This window comes from Malus domestica, chromosome 03 (genome assembly GCF_042453785.1).
Source record: "Malus domestica chromosome 03, GDT2T_hap1".
Classification (NCBI taxonomy): Eukaryota; Viridiplantae; Streptophyta; class Magnoliopsida; order Rosales; family Rosaceae; genus Malus; species Malus domestica.
Window position 1 is genome coordinate 27,109,424 of NC_091663.1, and position 24,090 is coordinate 27,133,513.

Here is a 24,090-nt window from a genome sequence, read left to right on the forward strand (position 1 = left end):
TATTCCTCCTTAATAAAATTATGCCATTTTATGGGGATCTGTTGGCAAATAATAATATTCTCAGAAATGCCTTTCTGTTTCTCGTATTTAACAATTCCCTCTGTTAGATTTCGATTTTTTGGTTCAAGTCCTTATTGTCGCTGCAAAAATGAATGTGTGAATAGCCCACACTTTTTTACTTCTCACACACTTCTTGTTAATTTCTATCATTTAATCTTCTTTAATTCATCCGATCTGACGGTCGAAAATTAAAACAATATGTGAGAATTATAAAGAGGTATGTGAATTGCACACCCCTACAAAAAATCACATACATGCAATTACATGATAAGGAGTTTGATTTCAATATATAGGAATCAGATTCAATATATAGGAATCAGACGCTCAGAGTTTATTTGTATAACATTACTGTTACAATGTTAACTTTAATTTTTTTTAACACACATAAAATTGAAATTAAACTTAATTTTCTGCCAACTATGTAATGCCAAAGCTCAAAGAACAGTAAAATAAGAGAGTAATGCCTTGTAAATTTTCTTTTTGGTGCAACGTAGATAAGATTCTTTTAACCTATCACGTCTTTAGGGGCAACTTGCCAAAGTTCAAGTCGTTTTAGAGCAATTACTTCGAGTGCGACCATTCTGGATCCCATATCAAGAACGCTCCAATTGTTTTATTATACATATATGAACAAGAATAATTTTTATTTGTGGAGAATTCTATGGTACCATACCCATTTAATTTAATAAAAGTTGAGTATTATCTTAGAGCATTGATTAAGTTCAACGAATTATCTTGACCGTCATATACAATTTGTTTTAATAAAAGTCAAGGACTATCTTACATAGTTAATTAAATCTAAGAAAAACTAATGAAAAATGTTTGAAAACTTTTAACGATAAGACCAAAATAAAGGGTAAAATGAATAGTACCAGGTTTGACTTTTTAGTGTAAAAATATGGTTTTTCATTAAAATCAACAGTACCGTGGGCTTTTCGTTAAAATTTCCTTAAATCTAATGAATTATGTTGACCGCTAGGCTAGTTTACTTTTTCTTTGATTATTTTTTTGTTTTGTTTTGGCGTCTCAGTCTTCTCCTTCTTCACCGTTAATCTACTTCAATACGTCATGCATGAAAAGATCCGTACGTATTTTCTATTACTCGAACCATGCATAAAGGTCGAGCGTGTTCCCCTTCACAAGTGTTTTTTATTCTCGGGATGTACTTTTCCTCGATGCAGCGTTGCAGATTACTAATTTTCTACTTAATTGCAGATGTGGATTCTTTGAAACCATGCAACGATTGAAGGAGCCGAGTTCTCGAATAAGAGGGCAATTTATATCTAGTCATGCTTCTCTTCTCGACATTTCCCTTGTCATGCGGCTGACTCGTACCGGCAGTGTTGGCATTGCAAAAAAACAGGCAAAATGTTCATATGTCTGAGCCTATCAGGGTTGCAGGCTAACATATATGATTTTTGTGCTTTTATTTGCACATATTCGTAAATATATGCATTTGTTGTGCGAAAAGAAATATGCATTTGTTACTACCTTTCTAGTTTCTACAACGTTGTTCATATATGCGTGTCCAAACCGGATCAAAGCAACTCTAGTTTACCATAGAAAATGGTCCAAGGAATGAGTAAATATTGGAATGCTTGTTTTATGCAGATCATATGGTGTTGGTATCCCCCAACTGGACAGCTTAACGTACTGGCAAACCATCTTCGCATAGATCGCTCCAATCCAACTGCAGCTATTGAATCTATGAACGAGGAATCCTATTTTATCATCTCCTCATTCTACATAGGATTGTTTTGATATCTATCCTTCGTTTTTTTACCTTTGTCTTGCTCGGGGTAGCTCGAGCAGCTGTGAGAAACAAACTTTCTTTGATTTCTTGAGGGCAACAGATCAAGAGATGGACGACTGCTCCCCTTTAAAAAGGTAATTTTGATTACTTGTTAACATATGTTATTTTCGGGACATTTGGAATATAGATCATAGAGTGGAGTGACAGTAGACTTCTTCTACTGTAACTGGCCAGCCTACTTGATAGTTATCCTGATCGATATCTCATGCATTTGGTGCAACGCATTTTCTTTCAAATTGAGGAAGCATGGGTAACCTCTAATGGATTGTGTTCTGCAATCACTCTTGTGTACTTCTTGAATAATCTTGTTCGTCGTTGGGCATCTACTTTTGTACAGAACTTCAATGTCTTTACTTGTCTTCTGCATTCAAGCATATGAAACAAATTGTATAACGTTTCTTTGCAGGGCTTTGTTCTTCTGGCATTGCAGACAGTTCCCATGGTCCTGACAGGTACCCATCGAGCATGGAGGAAGGGTAGTTTACATGTTCCGCCAGCATCTCTAAGCGTAAAGTTTCTTCCTCCAATAAGAACCGATGGTCGGACAGCTGACAAGATTGACGCACATTAAAATGGTGCATGACTTGTATGTCCAAAACCTTCCAAAGTCACAGAGGCCTCTTGTGTTAGAAGAATTCACGAACGGTCAGTAATAGTTGTGGAGCTTGTGGTACTAAGAAGTACAAATTCTAAGTAATCATCCATTCTTTAAATTACAATCCCCTATTAATTGTAACTAAATTAGTTTTGAAATGGCGAGGAACTGTAGTTCAATTGATTAAGAGTAATAACTCGACGCCTAAGATCTTAGGTTCGACTCATCTGCCCCAACATTGATTGTATAAAATTAGTATTGAAATGTAAAAGTGATCCGAGCATGCACAAGCATTTGGGCTAGGGCTAAACTTTGGGGTATAAGAAAGTTCAAACTCTTAACATGTGGGGTATGAAGACATAAGTTTTCTACAACTCTTTAATTACAAACCTCCCAACTTGAACATGAGTCTTCATGATGCACAATATGTCAGCCACACTTTGATTCCTAAATTTGAATTTAACTCAAAGAGGCAAACAAAACTCCTTTTAAGTAGCAACTATAAGTTAAGTTGGATGCTAAAGTACATTTTTCTGATCATCTACCTAAGAAAAATAGCTCGTGCGAACATGATAATTTTTGAGTGGTTGACGTTTGACCATTTAAAGTATAACATTTAACTTTCTCGTCCATCTTTGGAATGTTGACATGTGCGTCATTCTTTTGGTAAATGTCTTTTTTGGTCTTTTTGAACTTGGCGTACGACTATATATACTTTTATTAATGCTTTAACAACACGTAGAAGGTGAACGTCACACTCATCGTAATTTAGATGTTTTGTGCATGAGCGGCCATATGGGTCTTTCCAAACTTTACAATAGGCGAGTCAATCGTGAGACTTTGTTTAGTTCTAAGATAAGTCATTTAAGTTGATCAAATTCAAATTCAAATTCAAATTCAAATTCAAAACTTTTATAAGAAAATGTGAGAATTAGTGAGGGATAAGAACAAGCAACAACCCACTTTTATCTTATGTGTCACCGCACCGTTTACATCTTACAATGTAACATATGGCCAAATCACACATTAATTAATTAATTATATTAACTTCAGCATCGAAAGTGACATTTTCTCCGAACTCATACTTCTGTTTCTCTGGTAGCATATTTTTTACCCGGTCCCCACCTCGTCCCTTCCGCCTGGCCCAAAACCCAAAACCTCAAGATTCCCAGATATCAACGACCAGTGAAGCTTTTGTTCTCTGTTCGACGACGTCGTTGCAACACTTGGAGAAGGTACTGCCACTTTCTTCCCCAATCTCTCTCAGTCCCTAGCTCAGCTTTGATTTTTTTTTTTGTTTTACTTGGGTTTACTTAAGTCTAATCAAAGCTCAAAACTTTTCCTTGGGTTTAATTGCAAATTAATTTTTAATCTCTATGTTTTATTGGGTATCAATAAAAATTAAAACTTTTAATTTGGTTTATCTATCTTCTGAGTTGCTGTTGTGTAGGAATTCAACCAAAAAAAAAAAAAAAAAAAAAACAGAGAAAATGAATAAATACGGAAGTGTGGTTGTTTAGGTGAGTGGAGTTATTTGCTTTTATTGACTCCATTTATGAATAAGTTAAATATTAGCTTTTTGTTAAATAAAAAATAAAATATAATCTTTATGAAATTTTGGGGTTAAATTTCAATATTATTTTGAAATTACATATTCCATATTACAATTCTATGGCCCGCTGTATTCAGCTTTTGTGCTTGTATGCTGGAAGCTTGAAATTTGAAGGTGAAAAATAAGGATGGAAAAGCTTGTGTTGCCTGGATTTTAATTTGTTTGTTGCTTCTGGTGTGCCTATTTTTTGTGTCCCAGTTTTGAGTTGAGTGACTTGTATCAATCAATGTCGATATAATTATGCAGTTTGGTTCACTAGCATCTGTTGTGTGGCTTATATTTGCGTTGGCCTATTTAATTTGTTGTCTTTCTGATGACATTTTGCGATCATGCTTGTTCATTGTAGTTGTTTGTTGATTCTAAAACAGTCGATTTCAGTAATTAGGAAGCGGGTTTGTCCAAAAATCGTAATTGGTAAATGGTTTCGTTTGTTGCTTGACTTGGTGCACGGGAGGTTAGCTGCGGCTACCCTGTTCTGTACAAGGGCATTACACACATAACTTATGAGGGACATTTGAATTTAAACCAAGCTATGGGAATTTTGAGAACTATAGAAGTTGTTTATGACGGAATGTTGAGTTATACGATTAAACCTCAACTGTCTCTTATACTGGTGAATGTAGAGTCTAGTCCAAAGCACTTGCTCGTAACATTTTCTTTCTCGTTCGTGTAATTATTCTGGTATGAATTTCAAAGTGATGATTCTTTTGAATCTCAGTTTGCAGTTGTACGTCCTAAGAAGTGGTCTCAGAGTTGGTTTCCTAGAGTTTCAGATTACTTCTTATTCACCATTTGGTGGAGAAGTATAAAGATAGACAAAACCAAAGGCAGACTGAAAACTAAGTGCTGAGTAAAACACACGTTTGTGTTTGGTGTCCTACCTCTGCTTGTCCGAAAACCCCCAAAACTTAACCAGGAAAATAAGTCAAACATGCATTCGTGAAAAAGGAGAGAAAAGGGTGGGGTTTCTCTAGGTTGAAGAATGGACCCAGCGGGAGTCCCACAGAAAGCTTTTAGCCCCGTGGTAGAGCGCGTCTCTGATAATTGTGTAGTCAAAGGAAGAAATCAACCCATGAAAATCAACTCATTATCCATGGTTTCCTTATAAAAGTTCCCTTGCTCTTCAGTTTTCCATTTCAGTTAGAATTTCTTATTGGGCTTAGTGTTACTTGCAAGTAATGCACAAGTACATACCACATGGATTTTTCATTTATTATCCAGTATCTTTTGTAAACATTTGTTTCCTTTCTGGTTTGGAAGTTTACTATATCTTCAGAATCACGATTATGAAATTATGTGAATTTACAGATTGTGGTTAAGTTTTAGCTTCTATAGCTCAAGACTAATTATAGTTGTGGTTAACGTTTTTGTTTTCGTTAATTTTATTTGATATGGTGAAATTTTAAGCTATTAGTAGCTGGCTTGTAGCTTGTGGAGGTTAGTTTACTTCCTAAAGTTAAGTATCCAGCTTAATAATTTTGAGGAGTCTGGAAGTATTGGTGAATATGAACATGATTTCAGTTTGAATCCAATATATCATTGACATGTAAATTCAAATATCATGTTCCATATCAATTTTCTCATTTAAACTCACTTTAAAGCCTTCCTCTTGCTGTAGGGTGGGAAAATTTCGGGGAAGAGGACGAGAGTTTGTTAAAAGTGCCTGAAGATGAGCCAATCGGATCAAGGGAACACCCCTGATGGCTCGTCAAGTATCCCCATGAAGCGAAAACGTGGCCGTCCACGGAAATATCCCAAACTAGATCTGGAAGAGAATGCTCATGTGACAAACACTCCAAATCTGAATATGGGGGAAAATGCTGGTAATGGTGTTCCTTCTGCTCCTCCTGGGTTTTTAGGGAGGAATGGATACCAGCCCCATCGTCGAGCTCCCACTAATGGTGCAGCTGATGTCATGGTCGGAACAGTAGTTTCTGGTGTCATTGATGCAACATTTGATGGAGGATATCTACTTAGTGTTAGGGTTGGCAACTCTCCCACCACTTTGAGGGGTGTCATCTTCAAGCCTGGACGTTACGTTCCTGTTTCAGCGGAGAATGATGTGGCCCCAGATGTTCAAATGATAAGGCGAAATGTGATTCCAAATCCAGCTGAGATCTCTCATTTCCATGGTTCGAGCCCTCGTTCTAGAGACGCCATTCGATCTGTTAATCATGTAACATCAAAACGCAAACATATGGTTCCAGTGGCACCCCAAACTGCTAACCCACTACTGTCCAGAGGCAACTTGTTGCCTGTTATACTGCAACCTCGAAATTTATCTGAAGGGGTACCACTCACTGGTTTACCAAATTCTGTTGCTCCAGGTGCTCCTCCGACTAATGGGTCCATACGCACCAACCGGGTGCCACTCACCAATGAAGTTGCAAACCAATCTTCAGATCTGACAACTTCAATAGTTAAGCAGGTTCCTTCGGTTCCTCCATCAAATGGGTCGATATCTACCAACCAGATTCCGACAGTTGGAAATCAATCGTTGGTCTTCGAAGGTGGACAAAATGAGAATGGTACTTGTAATCAACCATCGACAGAGATGCTGAAGGCAGAAGCCAAATCAACGAGACTCCCAAATATACCTTTTGAAAAACTGGTTACCGAGGTAGTTAAGAGGATTGATACACCCTCACAAGCCCCCGCACATGCCCCCTTACATTCAACTGAGATAGACATTGAGGGTAGCAAGTCAACTGGCAGTGAGCTGGAGGACGATATGAATCAGCCTCTAGTAATTGAACCTCTGCAAGCCATACAGCCTAAAGACCACTCTGTGCCACATTCAAATCCCCCGGAGGACAACAGAAATGGAAAAATGTCTGAGCTGTTGCAGGTAAAGGGACTCGTCTATTACACATATCCTTATGCAATAGTAGTTAACTTATTATCCGAACATGTACATTGATTCTAAACATCTCAACAAGTTTTTTTTTTATTTTTTTATTTTTTATTCTTCTTCTTCTTTTGGCTGGAAAATCAACAAGGTTTTGCAGGAAAGCATGAGGGAAAGTGAGTCAACCACAGCTTCGAGAGTGAAGTCGGATGAACCAAGCCAAACTGCGCTCGGAGGTGAAGAATCCGATCGTTCAAGAAAACCTTCCGAGGCATGAAGTGTTTGCTTTTATGGTTGCCACCTCGTATGGATACTGTGTACATGCTATGGTGATGGACACCATTGCATGATGTGGTAATCAGACCAGTGTGTGGAAAGATTGTGTTTTTAAACGAAGGATGTTGGATAATAAGTACATAGAAGGGTTGTTTTCTTAAATTAGGAGCTGTGGAAGATTTGTTTTTACGCATTTTATAGTTTATTTAAGAATGATAATTTGTTTTGTGGTGTTCTGTATGAGATACTCTCGGGTTCTTTAACTGTTAGATCTTAGTCATTGTGAAACAAAGATTTAACAGTTAAAAAACTTGGAAGTATCTCAATACTCTGGAGGCCAGAGAAAATTCCGGCTTGGAAAAGACAAGGTAAAAATCCAGACCAAGCCGGCACGACCAATAATCCAGGACATGGTTGAAAGCTAAACAACTAAACAAGGGGACAAGTAAGCCTGGGATTTCAGAATATTCTGTTGTTCCTCTGTTTCCAACTGAAGGAATTCAGAGCATTCGTTATGGAAGTTGGTCAAGTTTATATTATCCCTTGTCTGGTCTTGCAATTTACGTAGTATGGAAAAGGATAGCTACTATTTGGTTTTCTTTTCTTTTTTCTTTTCCTTTTAACAAATGATACGATATTTACAATAGTCCAGGACATGGTTGAAAGCTAAACAACTGAACAAAGGGGACAAGTAAACCTGGGATTTCTGAATATTCTGTTGTTCCTCTGTTTCCAACCGAAGGAATTCAGAGCTTCTGTTAGGGAAGTTGGTCAAGTTTATATCCTTTGTCTGGTCGTACAATTTACGTACTATGGAAAAGGATAGCTACTTGGTAGTATTTAGTTTTCTTTTCTTTTTTCTTTTCCTTTTAACAAACGATACGATATTACAGATATACTTTTTCAATCAATTGTTGATCCACATAACAATCCACAACGAGTCATAATTTTGTAGACTCACTTTTCTTTGCATCCGTGTGAGTCAAAATTGAGACCTTTAATTAGGTAAAAACCGGATGCCGCTAGACCAACTGGCCATGTGCAATTATATGGTGGTACTATACCGAAGTGAGCAAATATGAGACAAAGAATTAGATTCGTTAAATTGTGGAACTTGTATTTTCAACTGGTTTACAATTTCCATTACCAGGACCAAGTAGATATGCAACAAAGTCCAACATGCTGACCATTTTTTTGGTCAATCAACATGATATATAACGCAATTGAATTTGATTGTCCAACTTTTTTACCATTTTTTGAAACTTTTTTGGGTATACCGATTAACTCTTTGACTAGTGATACTTCTCAACGTTCAAAATTAGAAGAGCTTCAAAGGGTTTCCTTAATTGTGTCTAGGTCAACAACAACACTTGCTACACAAATTCACCTTCAAAAATTGGTGCCCTTTTGTTCCATAAGCCTAACCTAATTCTAACCAATAAACCAACCATCAGATTATGGTACCCAGGTTTATATAACATATATACACACATCTAAAAAATGGAAAAAAATGAAGCAGATTTGACAAAAACAAGATTGCATGCATGCATATATAAACAATGGAAAAAAATTCCAAGAGAGCTATGGATTACGAACAAATTAAATGTTGTATATGAAGTAAGACATCAGGAATCGTAGTGTAAACAATATGATCGTTGATACTGTTCAAATGTAAATCTACAAATTACAACAACAGAATTAAAGAACAGCAGCAGGTTGATCCATATTGTTCCAAAGGTCGTCCAAGTCTATCATGATGTCATCACCATCACAATCATAAAATTGGGTGTAGTCAAGGTTAATGTTGGAATGCATGCAAGTCATATCTTTTGTTAAAATGCATGCATGAAATAAACATGTTGGATGACTAGTGAAGTTAGGCTAGTCAACCTTCTTTGTGTAAATTAGGCAAGTTAGGCAAGTTAGGAAATTAGGCAAATTAGGCAAGTTAGGCTTATGTTCTCTTTCTTTTTCTATATAATGTTTCATCTTGTAATTGTTTTGATATGAAATACACATAAAAAATTCAACATGGTATCAGAGCAGGAACTCGAAATTCCTGGCTCTGTTGATCGTTTCCGCTAAGTTTCTTTTACTCTAAGCCAAGATGGCTGGAGAACATTATGAAGCTGAGTGCTCGATGGATGCTCTGTTGATCGTTTCTGCTAAGTTTCTTTTACTCTAAGCCAAGATTGCTGGAGAACTTTTACTCTAAGCCAAGATGGCTGGAGAACATTTACTCTAAGCCAAGATGGCTGGAGAACTTTTACTCTAAGCCAAGATGGCTGGAGAACTTTTACTCTAAGCCAAGATGGCTGGAGAACATTTACTCTAAGCCAAGATGGCTGGAGAACATTATGAAGCTGAGAGCTCGATGGATGCTTTAGCTCTACCTAACGTTGTTCAAGTTTGTGGCACGAAGCCATTACTGTTTGTTTGCGGCACGAAGCCATTTCAAGTTTGTTTGTTTGCGGCACGAAGCCATTACTGTTTGTTTGCGGCACGAAGCCATTTCAAGTGGGAATTTGGTAACATGGCGCAGCAAGAAGCAAAGCATTATTTTTACTAAACCTCTTCCTACGGTTCAGTTCATGCGCATTCTGTCCAAGCTTGGCTCAAGGAATCCCCTCGATCCAGCTTGAGGGGGAGTGTTGGAATGCATGCAAGTCATATCTTTTGTTAAAATGCATGCATGAAATAAACATGTTGGATGACTAGTGAAGTTAGGCTAGTCAACCTTCTTTGTGTAAATTAGGCAAGTTAGGCAAGTTAGGAAATTAGGCAAATTAGGCAAGTTAGGCTTATGTTCTCTTTCTTTTCCTATATAATGTTTCATCTTGTAATTGTTTTGATATGAAATACACATAAAAAATTCAACAGTTAAGAAGTGAATTTTGATCCTTATCGTTGATTTCTGATCAAGATTGGAGGGACTAGTTGGTGAAGAAGCCGTAGTGGGATCGGCTACAAAGTAGTGTGCTTGATCAGCGAAACCAGTCGTACCAGTCTGCGGCGGATCATATTGAGTCAGTACCACTACTTGGGTCTTGTGTACTGGAGTAGTAATATTGTGGCGTGTCCGTCGAAGCATTATTCACAAAACCATTGTGCTGAAGGTAATCTTCTTGTCTAGCCATGCCTAGTGAGGATGCCATAGTTGGGTCTGCAATAGAATTTGGTTGGGAAAGACATGCTGCTTCTGCAATGAAATCATATGGCCTCGCCATAGCCGTCATTGGTGTCATTGGTTCTTGTGGATCATGGTAGTATTGTGGCAAGTGCATTTGCTGCTGTTGATTGTCTGGCATAGCTAGTGATGAAGAAGCCACAGTTCGGTCTTGTGTAACAAAGTAGCGTTGCTGCTCAGTGAGCCCAGTCGGCAAGTTTGTAACGTTCGCATGATCGATAGTAGTAGTTGTCTGCTCCTGCTGCAGTGGAATATCATATTGATTAATAACCTCATAGTACTGTGCTGGCTCATGATAGGAGTACTGTGGCTGATCCACATTAGTCACAGCAATACTACTACTAGTACTAGTTGCATTAATATTAGTCTGCTGCTGCTGCTGCTGCTGCTGATTGTAGTGATCAACATTAACCTCAGAAGACATGGGAGCCACATAAGATTCATCAATATTCTCTGATAGCCTTTGAATCTTGTTTCTATTGGATTGAACCACTCGAGCCTCCTCGCGATCATGATCCCGATCATCCGCCTTTCTCTTTCTGTCACAATTCTTTCGAATCCGGCAGACTACATATTCATCATTATTCTGACGACTAGTTGAACTTGATTTAATGTGCTTGACCAGTTTAGGGTCAAGGCTAAACTCGTGCATAATCCAGCAATCGCTTTCTTGACGAAATTTAGTATTCCTGTATTGAAACCTTTTCAAGAAACCTATCGTCTTCCCAGTCTTACGATCTTCGACTTTGGTCCCTGAGTTCTCGCCTTTCCATGTCCCAGACCCTATCGTGCAAGCTATGCGGGAACCCGCACCCTTGGCGCTGGCTGGCTTCAGCTTGGTGAAGAAATAAAGGTCTTCATCCTTTTCTAAATTTTGTCCGCCATTGTTATTCCATATATCTCTTGCCTCCATGCTACCATATAGATCGATCTCAGGAATAACATGCTCATCCCTAAACGGTACACCACGATTCCACGAACCTTGTTATACAGATAATATTCCACTAACTCTTCGTCTCTTGGATGAAACTTGTAACCCACGGGAAAGTTATTAGAAGGTGCCATGCATAAGGTAGGTATAACTAGGTTTTCCTTGGACGTTCTTGACAAGATGAAATATATTTCTCGGGAGGGCTGCTGAGAGAGATGGCACGTACGTAGTAGGGTTTATTATATTATGGAGGAGAAGAAAGTTTGTTTGGGGGTTTAAAGGGATTCCTTGGATCGCAGCGAAGTGGGTTTATGTGAGCGAGTTGCTTGGTTGCCCTCCAATATATATAGATGCATATTAGGGCACCGCCTCTCAATCATTTCCATGTAATTAGCATGCAATTTGATTCCGAGTAAACTTCTATATACATTAGGGTTTCAATTATATATAAGAAATCTGTTTAGATTTGGAAAACTCAAGACTACTGATAATTTTGTGGATAATATATACTTGCATTCCCCCTTTGAACGGATGAGCTTATTTGCTCCCGTAAAAATAATGTATTACCGTACAAATTTTATAATCGAAACCGTTTAATTTCTTAATTTTTATTTGAAGATCACCCCTACCAAAAATCATTTGAATCGGAGATCATTGAATTGAATCATTCGAATGTCTTGAACAAATAAATGATGTGAGTACCAAGTAACATATTCATGAAGAACTATTCATTTATTTGATATGTTTGGATGATTAAACGATTTCCGATTTGGATGAATTTTTGTATGAATAATTTTCAAATAATAATTAAAAAAATGAGTGATTCCGATCTTTGAGTTTATATGTTCAAGATACTTTATTCGCAATTTCGCAACTGGGGGAAATAATATGTGCATCGCCTCATGGTGTGATGCAAGTGTCCTAATTCAGCTAATGTAACCCCAAAAAAAGTTTAAATAAATAAAACACCCACCTCATTTTTATTTTTTGGAAATTAACACCCGGCAAATCTATTGTTTGACTGAAAAATAAATAAATAATACCCCACCCATGCTATAACCCTCTATTTGGATAAGAAAACTAAATTGAAAATTTGGACAAAGTCAATTTTTTTTTTGATTCATAAACACATAAATTTAAAATCGTCGTGTGAAACAAAAACTTGAAATTTGGACAAAATCAATTTCCTTTTTTAGATTTATAAACACAGAAATTTAAAATTACCGTGTGGAGCAAAAATTTTAAGGCCTATTTGGTAGTCTACTTGAATCCAACTTTTTAAACTCAAAAACAATTTTCAAGTTTTAGGCCATAAAAACTTGTTTAGTATGACTATTTTCAAAAACTGAATTCAAAACTAACTCAAAAATATAGTTTATTTCCTAAAAACACAAAAAATGAGTTTTTAGAGTTTTTAAACTTAAATTCACTGGAAATTTTATTTAAACCCATGTAACTTTTTTCTACACCCAACTTAAATTTTAAATGTTAATTGTCTATTTTACCCTATTGCATAATCACTATTAAGTACAAAATGAAATTAATAATAAAACTCAAATTTCTCTATAAACCAAGACACTATAATTAAACCCTAGCATTACCCTTTGTTTATCCTACGTCCATTCCAACTAAAACTCTAATAGTTCTGATAGAGAAAAACAAGCTTTTTTTATTGATGGATAGTGATTTTGAAGTTTTGAATCCTACAACTAAGGTATGACTCGATTTATGGATATTTTGTTTGTTTGCTTCTTCTTTGGATTAAATTTCATACTTATTATATTATATTGTATTTGTTTTTCTCTACCGTCTGTCTGCCCCCAAAACACCATGCATGGACTTTTGATTAGTAGTGCAAAGACATATACTTGATTCTTGGTGCAAATAACGTTTGCCCAACCTCATAAACCTTGACCACTCACTAGCGGGTGGCATGTCTCCATCCAAACCAAAGCATCAAGGTCAAATGTTTTTTCTGGCAAAGTGATGGATTGAACTGGAGCTTGCATCGCATTCTCTGGCAAATTCAAATCTATGGAAGGATCTCTTGGATCTTAAGTCTATGGATGGGTTTGGAAGCAGAAGAAAAAAAAATCCACGGAAATGCTAGTCATATGCAATTATACAGGGGCAATGGACGCCTCTTTGAAGAAAAAAAAACATTCAGTTAGACCATCTCCAACCCTAACCTAAAACCTAAAAATATTTAGCCCATAAAATTTAGGTTTTAGCCCAGAAACAGCTTTTCTGCTCCAACCCTTATGACCTAAAATTTTAGCCCCAAATTTATTAAAGAATGAATTTAGGCTATTTTTTTTAAATTAACTTTAAAAAAAATTATGTTGACTATCCTAAATTAATTTTATGAACATTTTAACCTAAAAATATTTAAATTATGATAAATTTTGAAAAATCACTAAATCAATACATGAAAATCATGATAAACCACATAAACTTAATACAAACGATATTTAATAAACCACATAAACTTAATACAAATGGTAGAAAGAAAAATTGGAAGAATTGTAGGAGAAAAGTGAGTTTTGTGTGGATATTTGAATAAATACATAGGTATTTATAGAGTTTTTGGGTGAATTTTGAGTTAAATAATTTTTTAAAATTATTTTAGCTGTTGGATTTAAATTTGGACCGTTAGATTTGATTATATTCGATCTAAGCCGTTGGATTCAATAAATATATAAATATAAAATTAAAAAAAATATAATTTGAACCTGGACCGTTGGATTAACCAACGGCCCATTTAAATCCAGTCGTTGGATCGAAAAAAAGTAGCTGTTGGGCTACATAAATGGCTGACACTCGGGGGGACAACCCCACGTGGGTGGGCTCGGCTGGCAGGGATGCCTGGCGTTTGCATCGCGTGGGCGACTGGGTTTTGGGGTGTGGTCTTCATAGCCCCGGTTTCAGTCTCACCTTGTGGGGTCCACTCCAATTTGTGGCCTAAACTTGGGTCGATATTTGGCCCCAGGATGAATTTTAGGCCATGGGTTGGGTTGAGTTTTGGGGGAGGAAGGGGAAATTTAGGTTTTAGGTCAGGGTTGGAGTGAGCCTTAGAGATGTTATTTTATAAAGGGAATGAGTGTAAAGATAACTTTACATTTTGAATTGGATTTGAGAGGGTAGTTTAGGTAATAAATTTGGGTTTAAAGAGATATTAATTCTTTAATTAAAAAAAATATGGGTGAAAGGGAGTAAGTTGAGTGTAGAAAGATGTAAGATGAGTTCAAATAAAATTTCTATAAACTCACTCATTTCTTTTCTCTCCCTCCTCCTCCCATCTCACTCCAAATCTGTCTCTCTCTTTTCTTCTTTCTCTCCCCTCTTTTTTTTTTGGGTAAAAGACTGTTTACTACCCTCATGTTTCGTGGTTTTCAACATTTAGTACATCAAGTTTTTTTCGTCTCAGATTCATACCTAAAGTGTAAATTTTGGGACAATCTCATACATCCATTAGTCAAACTGTTAACTCTCCCGTAAAATGTGATGTGGCGCCCATGTGGACACTGACTGGGCGCCACGTGTCATCCACGTTTTTTTTTTCTTCTTCTTTCTTCTTCCTTCTTCTTCTTCCTCCGACTGCAACTTTTTTTTTTCCTCTTTCTCCTTCTTCCTTCCCCCTTCCCCTTCTTCCCCTTCTTCCTTCTTCTTCCTTCTCATTTTCCTTCTTCTTCTTCTTCCTCCGAATCTAGGGAAGTTTTTTTTTTCTTCTTCTTCTTCTTCTTCCTCCTTCTTTCTTCCTCTTCTTCTTCCTCCGAATCTGCCCAGATTCAGTTTTTTTTTTTTTTTTTTCTTCCTTCTTCTTCCTCCGATTGCAACTTTTTTTTTTCCTTCCTCCTTCTTCCTTCCCCTTCTTCTCCTTCTTCTTCTTCATCTTCCTCAAAAAAAAAAAAAAAAAACCTTCATCTTCCCCAGATTCGGAGGAAGAAGAAGAAGAAGGAAGAAGGGGAAGGAAGAAGGAGAAGAAGGAGGAAGAAAAAAAAAAGTTGCAATCGGAGGAGGAAGAAGGAGGAGGAAGAAGAAAGAAAAAAAAAAGAAAAAAAAAAAAAACTGAATCTGGGCAGATTCGGAGGAAGAAGAAGAAGAAGAAGAAGAAGAGGAAGGAAGAAGGAGGAAGGAGAAGGAAGAAGGAGAAAAAAAAAAACTTCCCTAGATTCGAAGGAAGAAGAAGAAGAAGGAGAAGGAGAAGGAAGAAGAAGGAAGAAGGGGAAGAAGGGGAGGGAAGAAGGAGGAAGGAAGAAGGAGAAGGAGGAAGAAAAAAAAAAGTTGCAGTCGGAGGAAGAAGAAGGAAAAAAAAAATGTGGATGACATGTGACGCCAAGTCAGTGTCCACATGGGCGCCACGTCACAGTTAACGGGAGATTGAACAGTTTGACTAACGGATGTATGAGATTGTCCCAAAATTTACACTTTAGGTATGAATTTGAGACGAAAAAAACTTGATGTACTAAATGTTGAAAACCACGAAACATGATGGTAGTAAACAGTTTTTACCTTTTTTTTTTACCTTTTTCGTCTCTCCTTCAATCCGCTCTCTTCATTCTCTCGGTTCTTTCTCTCACTCCTCTTCCTCTCTATCTCCTCCAATCCTCTCTCTTCTTTCTCTTTCCTCCAATCATCTCTTACTTTCTTTTTTCCTCTCTCCTCTTTCTCCCTCTCCTACAACCCTCTTTTTGGATCTCTTTATCCAGTTTAAGTCATAAGATTTAAAAATTTTAAATCGCATACCAATCAAGTTTATTAGTTTTAAAGAATTTTTTTTCAAAAAATATTTTGAGAAATGATGAAAATTTTCGAATAAGATACCAAATAGTTCCATAGAAATTTGAAACGATGAGGATTTTTGGGCGAATCCGCAAGCTTCCGGGCCTTGTTGAGGCCCTCCCGGTCGAATGAAGCAGGATTCTTTGACATGTGTGATCGCATTCCCTCGACCACTTCCTCCTCACCCCGTCTCCCTCCCTGCCTTCTCTGGCAAACCCTCCGACCCCCTCTTCAACTCCACGTACGTAAAACCCACACCAACGTCGTGCAGTCCATATTTTTTTAATCATCGTAACAGATATAGAATAAAAACATGCATCAGCAGAGGGATGTGAAATTTCAAAATCAAACGAAGAAATACAAACATTGGTTGTTTGAATAATTTACAAGTCACTCTATTGTCCAAAATTGTTCAAATGGAAGCAAAAACCACGAAACTCCCTCCCTTTTCGTGCAGGAAAAGTTCACTACATTTCGAAAAAAACAATGTAAGCTTCACTTCCTTTAGCAAACCCTTTTGCAAAAGTTCTCTCAACTTTAAGGTACAGAAAATAACACAATGAATGAATGCAGGTTGAAAGAATTTAAGGCCAAAATTTTCAAAATCTATAATATGAATATGGGAAAAAGAACCCCTGGCGGAGGTAATTAGTCGAAGAAACATTTTCACCAAAATCTGGGGTTGGGGCGAGCGAGATCATTAGATCCTGGGACTTCAATGAGACGATTAGAAGGGAAGGGAGGTCGCAAAAATGGGATGTGACTTGGTATTGGGGAAAGGCTGCTGTCCTGTGGCCATAGACGGTGGAGGAACACAGAGCTGAAAAGCTTGGTTTGGTGCAGTTCCTGCATTAAAACCGAGAAACGAATCCTTGATCATGACAGTTAAAGAATTCGCAAAACAAAATACTATAATTTTATTACTCAGTTTTCCTTTTTCTAAGAATTTAGATACTTGGTTTTCTTTTCATTACGTATGGAGCATAACCAATAATTTAGTCAAATAGTCATCACAATGATTCTTTACTTCACCAAATTTTTGTTTCCTTCCTTGTTCAATTAAGATTCATCGTAAACGTAATAACTAGCTCATACCTTGGTGCTTGGGAAACTGGACCTGATGTGGAGTCAACACAGGACGAGCAGACAGTGGTGAGATTGCCGTTGCACCCTGCACCAAATCCTTCAATAAAAAAGGAAGGCAGATTAAACAATTGTAAATAAAAGATACAAAAACCATCATGAAAGTCATATTTTGTTGTCTTTCACTATCATTGTTATTTCATTTCAAAGAATGTTGGGACTCATGCCAGTAGAATGTATCAACAACCAACAGGTATGTCTTAGTCAAATACAAACTCAATGCCAGTCCTAAAAAGCATGGAGTTACCACTTCAAACTTGATTAACGAAAGAAATCATATCAAAAGACAGCTTTAATCATAGGAGTTTTCGTATGCCATAGTATCTTACTTGAGAAACTGGATGCACGTATACAAGCTGCCCGAATCGTCCAACCATAACCTGAGGGTTAGTGAATCAGAAAAAGGGAGTAAAAAAATGTAACTGCTCAAAAGAAGTTGACATACAGATGGTATTAATATCCTTCAATTACTTACAGCTTGAGAATTGGGATGAACATAGGGAGGTGCAGCCTGAACAGGATACTGACCAGCATACCTAAGCGTCTGTGCCCTGCTCCCCACGTGTCCAACAATCTATAATCAGAAAAAACAACCTAAGATCAATCCTAACTAGTGCCACAACACCTCTGTCATATATTATGTATTCAATATTTCTATTTATTTTAACAAGACATGTACCGTGCTTTAAACCTTTGTTAGTTTAACAAAACACAAACATACATCTATGCATAGACTCATCAATCTCCTACTCACCAACAAGCATTAAATCCACGCTCACCAACCTTTGGATCAAACAACTGCTGATATTCAAAAAGATATTGTGTACTTTTCTTTTCAAAATAAATATCAACTTGATCAAACAATTGGTGAGTGGATTTTCGTTTCCACTAGTCAGTAAACTGGAGAACACACACACTTATATTGGTGGTGAGCTTCAAGTGAGTGAAGCTGAGCCTTTATATATGTATGCACATATGAACACACGGTAACTTTGCCAATTGCAACTATTTACAAGGAAAGCTTACATTAGTATCATATAATAACCATATGAATTCGATAATGACTACAATACATACAGGTTGTGAAAATTGAGAGCCACTGCCACCATTTCCATTTGTGAAATTATTAATGGGGACCACCTTAAAAGGTAGAGAGGTACGAGATGCAAAAGGATTTGATCCAACGCCTGGCTGAGCAGCAGCAACAGGTACCATGGGGGAGTTGTTTGGTAGATAACCCATGCTTCCCACTGTTGGCAATGGGGGAGGGGTTGATGTCGTGGCCTTCGTAAACGATGGTGAGAATGTTTTTGCTCCTGGGTTGAGCTTAAATTCCTAAGAAAAAATGCCAAATAATATTAATGTTATCAACTTGGTTATGTAAATAGCATACACATCATGAATTTCTAAAAACTTATTTATGTCACCCGATATATTAACTAGAGTAGTTGGACTTGGGATCGCCAGGCATTAAGGTTTCCATAGTATTAGGCCACAAAAACCATAATCTATGATAACACAACTACCAACAGAATTAACACAAGGTTCTTAGGGGTGGTTTGGGAGTGAGGTGCTTAAAAAAAAAGCACCTATGAAAAAAAGCTGTGAGGGTTTTAGGTGTTTGGTAAACTGAAAAAAAAGGGCTTATTTTGGAAGCTGATGTGAGAATAAGCTGAAATCAAAGGAAAAAGCTGAAGCTGCTATTTGCAGCTTTGGAAAACTGGTTTTTTTTCAAAGCACACGGAGCTACAGTGCTCCTTTAATGAAAAGACCCACTATCAGACTGCTTTTTTTTCCAAAAGCACTTTTACAAAAAAGTTTACCAAACACTCTGTTGATTTATTTCACAGCCGCTTATTCTCACAGCAACTTTTTTTCAAAGCACAGCAATACCAAACCAGCCCTTAGTGGCCCAACGTGTGGTGCATAAATAGAAGCATAAACAGATGGTCAACCATTCTAAGTTAAGAATATGAAACAATTTTGTCCCAAAACATATATACTGAACCAATATGAAATCAATTGATAATTCAAGATGAATTGAACATGGTTCATCCAATGGTAGTTTTACCTTGGTACTTCTAGTAAATTCTGAACCCTGAGGAGGGACCATTTCAGTTGAAGTTGCCACCAGATGGCCATATGAAACATCCACGGCCGGATTCAATGAAGTTGTGACGCTTGAAGAAACAACACCAGATGAAATGTCCGCTGAAGTTGTCCTTTCACAACATTGATTTTCTGTATTAACAATTACAGTAGCAGGATCATGAGATACTCCGTGAGGCAATAACTTGGATGGGATCTTTGTATCATGAACTTTATCAGCCTGCATAAAAAATTTGCACTATTATCGTATAACATGATTACAATGTGAGAACAATCTTGGCAGAGGTTATCTTTACATACACTTTCTTCCCTATAAAACTCATGTTTCTGTTTGAAATCATCCTGTTTCCCTGAGGACCCATCATCTTCAACCTGTCTGCCAAAAAATTGACCAGAGCCTGATGATTAAAAGAAAATAATAGCAGACAGTACGCAAAAGTAATTATTGTATGATAATATGATAGTGTTGAGCACAGATAGCAATTAATGTATGATAGTATGATAGTGTTGGACACAGAGAGCAACCATGCCGGCAACCATGTTTCTGTGTCACAGATATAGGAGATTATCCAAATTGGATATGAATAGCTAAACTCCATGCCATAACAGCTGGTAGAGTTTTATCAGCACGTGAACACTCCTGATACCAGTGTCAAGGCAGAGAGCTTTAGCACCCAAAGTGTCACTCCCCAAGTATGAAATAATATTAACAGAAATAAGAATAGAACCCATACCTCCCATTAGGGGCTTCTTTAATCTGCATTGGAAAAAAAATAAAGTTGTAATAAAAACCTGAAAATGCTTTATACAACTTGCGTCCATAAAAAAACACATACTCGGCATCATGGACCTATATAAGATATTCTAATGCCATTTCAACTCATGTACTTAGAGATTCTTTTTAAATGTGATGCATTTAACTCATGTTAGAATAGAAAAATATTTGTTGGTCCATCCTAACAATTTAAGTGTTTGAAAATAGTGGTAAAGCAACCACACTGTTCATTGTATAGAGTCGTTGGTATGATTTGGTTGGTCTAATCAGCACAATGCCCATTATTGTGGAATTTTAAGTCACCCTACACAGTGCACAGAGAGCAGGCACCGCATGCAACTTAAGGTGAATTCGGGAGTAGCTCAAAGAGTACATGGATTATTTGGAAAACATTTTTTAGTAGCCTCCAACATTAAGAATATCTTTAAGTTGCAATGAGAAAGTGTGTGAAGTTAGGAACATTATACTTGCAAACGACATAGGCCCCCAACAGCAAAAGTGTTAAGAAGGCGTGATCAGGGTTCAAATCCCTGCAATCACAACCTTCCAATCTGTGTTGAGTTCTACCAGTGTGTTAAGAACTTAGGATTCTCTAGTGGTGAAGAAAAATTCAAATATGATAGGGAGAGCTATAATATTAAAATAAAAATTTGGTCAATTGCTCACCATTTTTAACTTTTTACGTAGAAATTGATTATATCCACTAACTATTTATTATATCGACTGCTTCTTCAAATAAGTTTCTAAAAACAAAGAATCTGGTGCAGTGATAGCCATAAGGGGGTGCTAAAATTCTTATGAGGGAAGCAGAAAGTAAATCATTTAATTTTACGCCAACCAGTTTTTAAACTCTACAGTTTAGCTTTTCTTTTTATCCTCTTTGATGTTTACAAGATTTTGCCAGTTTTATTAAAGCTATAAATCACTAGGAGAAAAAGAAAAGGGCTTTTGCAGGAAGGCTCACTGAAATGGTGAATAAGCATTCTGCTTTCATTTTTATGACGTGTCAACTGCCACAGATCAATTGAATTCATTTTATGCAACGTTGTTGCATTTTTAGGTGTTCTTGATTTTATTTCATACCCAATTTCTATTTTAGTTTTTCCTTTCACAGTGCTTTTTCTGCATATAATTAGAGTGCTAAAGTTGGCCATGTTTTTGCTCCCTTCAATAGATTATAGGATTTTTCCTTATTTTCTATAAAATGAAAAACAAGCTCGTAAAAGATATGGAATAGTAATATATGACTTAATAAGAAATAAACTAAGCTTATAAAGTATATAGATAGAACTATGCATATAGAAAATAGTTACCTCTGACAAGTTTATCCCATCCATTTTTCCATTTTTAACTTCCAGGGCATTTACAGCATGTTTCAGTGGAAATTTCCTCCCTTCATGCTCCTTTACAGCTCTCTTTGGGGCAACACCATGAGCAAGGCCATTTCCATTTTGCATTGGACCCCTGCTTACATAGGTAATTATGAATACATAACTTTACACAAAATTGAATTTACAATAATAACTGAGGTGCGTATTTATGTAACAGTATCTGTTCCAGCAGGTAAAACAAGCAATAGCACAAGCTATCTGCCAGTACAATCAGTTGCTATGCTGAAAAACTCTTGATATTTTCAGTTGAAACGAACTAACAAAAAACTTCTTTGATCCCCAAAATTTAGAGTCAGAACTTAGTGCAGATAATTGTACATACAAGTTCAACACTCAGAAAATACCTAAAACCATCCATTTTCTTCTTATTTGTGGAAGAATCAATTGACTTCTTTCCATCATTCTTTGAGCACACATCAGAAGAAACAGTATCCATAACAGCTTCAGTTTCGTCGCTAGCTATATTTCCAGTAATACCATCAGCTGGAAGCAAAACTCCCTGAACGATGTACAAAGAGCCACATTTAACTAAGACAGATTGCTTAAGTTGATTCTGAAACAAAAAAAAGAAAAGAAAAAAGAGGAATGAAATGAATTACATACCATAGCAACAACTTGGACAAGGTCACTGGAGCGAATCACAAGAGTCTCGATCAGTGCCCCATTTCCCACATTAGCATCACTCTTCCCCTTTTTGGTCATCCTGGCTTTCTTCAAAACAATACCTAAACAAGACAAAAACTGACTCAATAAATCTTGCTTAGAATCATGTGCCTTGAGTGCTTGTGTGTGAGAGAGACGGATAATTGTAAGTTTATAACACACCAACCGTGTGTATTCAGAATTAAACTGCCGGATAATCTAATTAAAGAGCACGAACGCCACATACTCAGCGGTTAGACAAAAGGATCCAGTCTTTCCAAATCCAATATAACAACTAAATCTCACAGCCAAAATTCCAACTTTTCTATCCTCCTGCGCATTCTCAATAATTCACCCTTGCTCGATGAAAATCAGAAGCAATCATGAACAAAACCCGCTATAAACCGGAGAAACCCAATAAAACAACCCAGATCAAATACCATCTTATCCTTTCCATCCCAAACACAACAGGATCACAATAACCACTCAAGAAAACGAAAACCCAGATACAGTTGAGCTTAATATTGAAAATTCCGAAGCAGTTTTAAAAAATTCACCATTTTCAAAAACGCATTGAAAGGAAAACAAAAGCTCAATAGAACAGAAACGCACCGTACTCAGTCTCCACAGAGGCAGTGTAGAAGATTCCAGAATACACAGAACCGTCCTTGACGTGGACATCAACTGGGAGGCCAATGATGCACATGGTGGCAAAGAGCAAGGCCTCGCTTAGCGAAGAAGAAGAGGACGAAGAGACAGTCTCGTCGTCTGTGAAATCTCTGTTTCTGCAACCCATTTTTCTATTTTCTCTGTCTTTTTCCGATCCAACCCAGGAAGTTTTGGCCTTCTCCGTGTCTGGTTGCAGTCAGATTTTGGAGGTTCGATAACGAGGGGCAGGGGAAGAGATCTGATGAAGCTGCCGCCAGGGAATTCGAAATAGGAATATCGCTTTCTTGTGCGCTTGTGTCTCTGTTTTGTAATGATACCAATATTTAAGAAATTCCCTTCTTTTTTGTTTCTTCTTTTTCATTTTTTATCCCTCACTATCTATGCTCCCAAGTTTTGTGTTTGTTTTTTTTTTTTCCAAATGTTTTTTATTTTATTTTAATTCTTTTTTGTGTTTCTCTTAATATTAATCTAAACTATATATTAATGAAACTCTCTTTTTCAATTAAAAGATGAAAAAAAATTATGAACAGTAACATAAAATTTATTTTTATTTTTTTTGTTGTAAATCATCATCACTTTATAACTGATTTTTATTTTAATTCTTTTTTGTGTTTCTCTTAATATTAATCTAAACTATATATTAATGAAACTCTCTTTTTCAATTAAAAGATGGTGACAATACATTTTTATCTTCTATCACCAAAAAAAAAAAATTTATTATGAACAGTAACATAAAATTTATTTTTATTTGTTTTGTTGTAAATCATCACTTATAACTGATTTTATTATCTCTAATTAAAAATAAAAAACAAACCTCTCCGCCTCTCTCCCCACTCTTAGGTTCTCTCTCACTTTTTTCCTCTCTTCTTTAATTTAAAAAAGTACGGTAAACATTTTCACACAAACTTTATGTGTAGGCATGTACTAGTATTATTTAAAAGCAATAATACTTAGCAATATTTTGTTCAAAAAAAAAAAAACTTTAGCAATACAACTTGAAAAAAAATATAGGGTTCTTCAACTCATTCTCAACAGACATCAAAACAAAGAGCATGGACATCGCTTATAAGAGTAAACCTGCTTTAGTGATGAATTCCAACATAATCTTTGTACCGAAAAGCTGAGATGGTTTGGAAAGAATCACACCTAACCAAAATTAGATAAAAACCCATGATTCGGTTGCATTTTTTGTTTTTTTTGGTTGCTAAAATCATAACGACGAAGCTGGTGGTGGCAGCCAAGGTTGGTAGGGGTGGT

The 24,090-nt window shown here is 36.6% G+C and overlaps 2 protein-coding genes across 4 annotated transcripts; one reads left to right on the top strand and one right to left on the bottom strand.

Annotated features, from left to right (window-relative positions):
- Positions 1–3,411: 3,411 nt before the first annotated feature.
- LOC103427296 (protein METABOLIC NETWORK MODULATOR 1-like) lies at positions 3,412–7,366 on the top strand. Of its 2 annotated transcripts, none has more exons than XM_008365362.4 (3): positions 3,412–3,703; positions 5,699–6,928; positions 7,080–7,366. In XM_008365362.4, the coding sequence occupies exons 2-3, from the start codon at positions 5,750–5,752 to the stop codon at positions 7,203–7,205; spliced, it is 1,305 nt and encodes a 434-aa protein (XP_008363584.3). In that variant the 5' UTR covers positions 3,412–3,703; positions 5,699–5,749; the 3' UTR covers positions 7,206–7,366. The 2 variants fall into 2 exon arrangements, with proteins under 2 accessions (XP_008363584.3, XP_008363585.3); XM_008365363.4 differs by having other exon boundaries at positions 3,418–3,703; positions 7,089–7,366.
- Positions 7,367–16,441: 9,075 nt separating this feature from the next.
- On the bottom strand, positions 16,442–23,186 carry LOC103428837 (uncharacterized). Of its 2 annotated transcripts, none has more exons than XM_017330678.3 (12): positions 22,777–23,186; positions 22,126–22,247; positions 21,867–22,021; positions 21,445–21,595; positions 20,091–20,113; positions 19,657–19,732; positions 19,319–19,576; positions 18,325–18,582; positions 17,723–17,821; positions 17,577–17,627; positions 17,200–17,287; positions 16,442–16,950 (listed from the first exon to the last, which is right to left on the bottom strand). In XM_017330678.3, exons 1-12 carry the CDS (start codon positions 22,958–22,960, stop codon positions 16,832–16,834), a joined length of 1,584 nt encoding a protein of 527 aa, XP_017186167.3. In that variant the 5' UTR covers positions 22,961–23,186; the 3' UTR covers positions 16,442–16,831. The 2 variants fall into 2 exon arrangements, with proteins under 2 accessions (XP_017186167.3, XP_017186172.3); XM_017330683.3 differs by having other exon boundaries at positions 18,388–18,582; positions 22,777–23,178.
- Between the last annotated feature and the right edge of the window lie 904 nt (positions 23,187–24,090).

Bases quoted from the DNA above. Each gene is read 5' to 3' on its own strand.
- LOC103427296 (XM_008365362.4), top strand. From the start codon at position 5,750: ATGAGCCAATCGGATCAAGGGAACACCCCTGATGGCTCGTCAAGTATC. The intron at 6,929-7,079 runs GTAAAGGGACTC...AAAATCAACAAG, and splicing joins AAATGTCTGAGCTGTTGCAG to GTTTTGCAGGAAAGCATGAG.
- LOC103428837 (XM_017330678.3), bottom strand. From the start codon at position 22,960: ATGGGTTGCAGAAACAGAGATTTCACAGACGACGAGACTGTCTCTTCG. The intron at 19,733-20,090 runs GTATGGGTTCTA...ATTTTTTGGCAG, and splicing joins AAAGAAGCCCCTAATGGGAG to ACAGGTTGAAGATGATGGGT. The intron at 18,583-19,318 runs GTAAAACTACCA...ATTTTTTCTTAG, and splicing joins AATTTACTAGAAGTACCAAG to GAATTTAAGCTCAACCCAGG.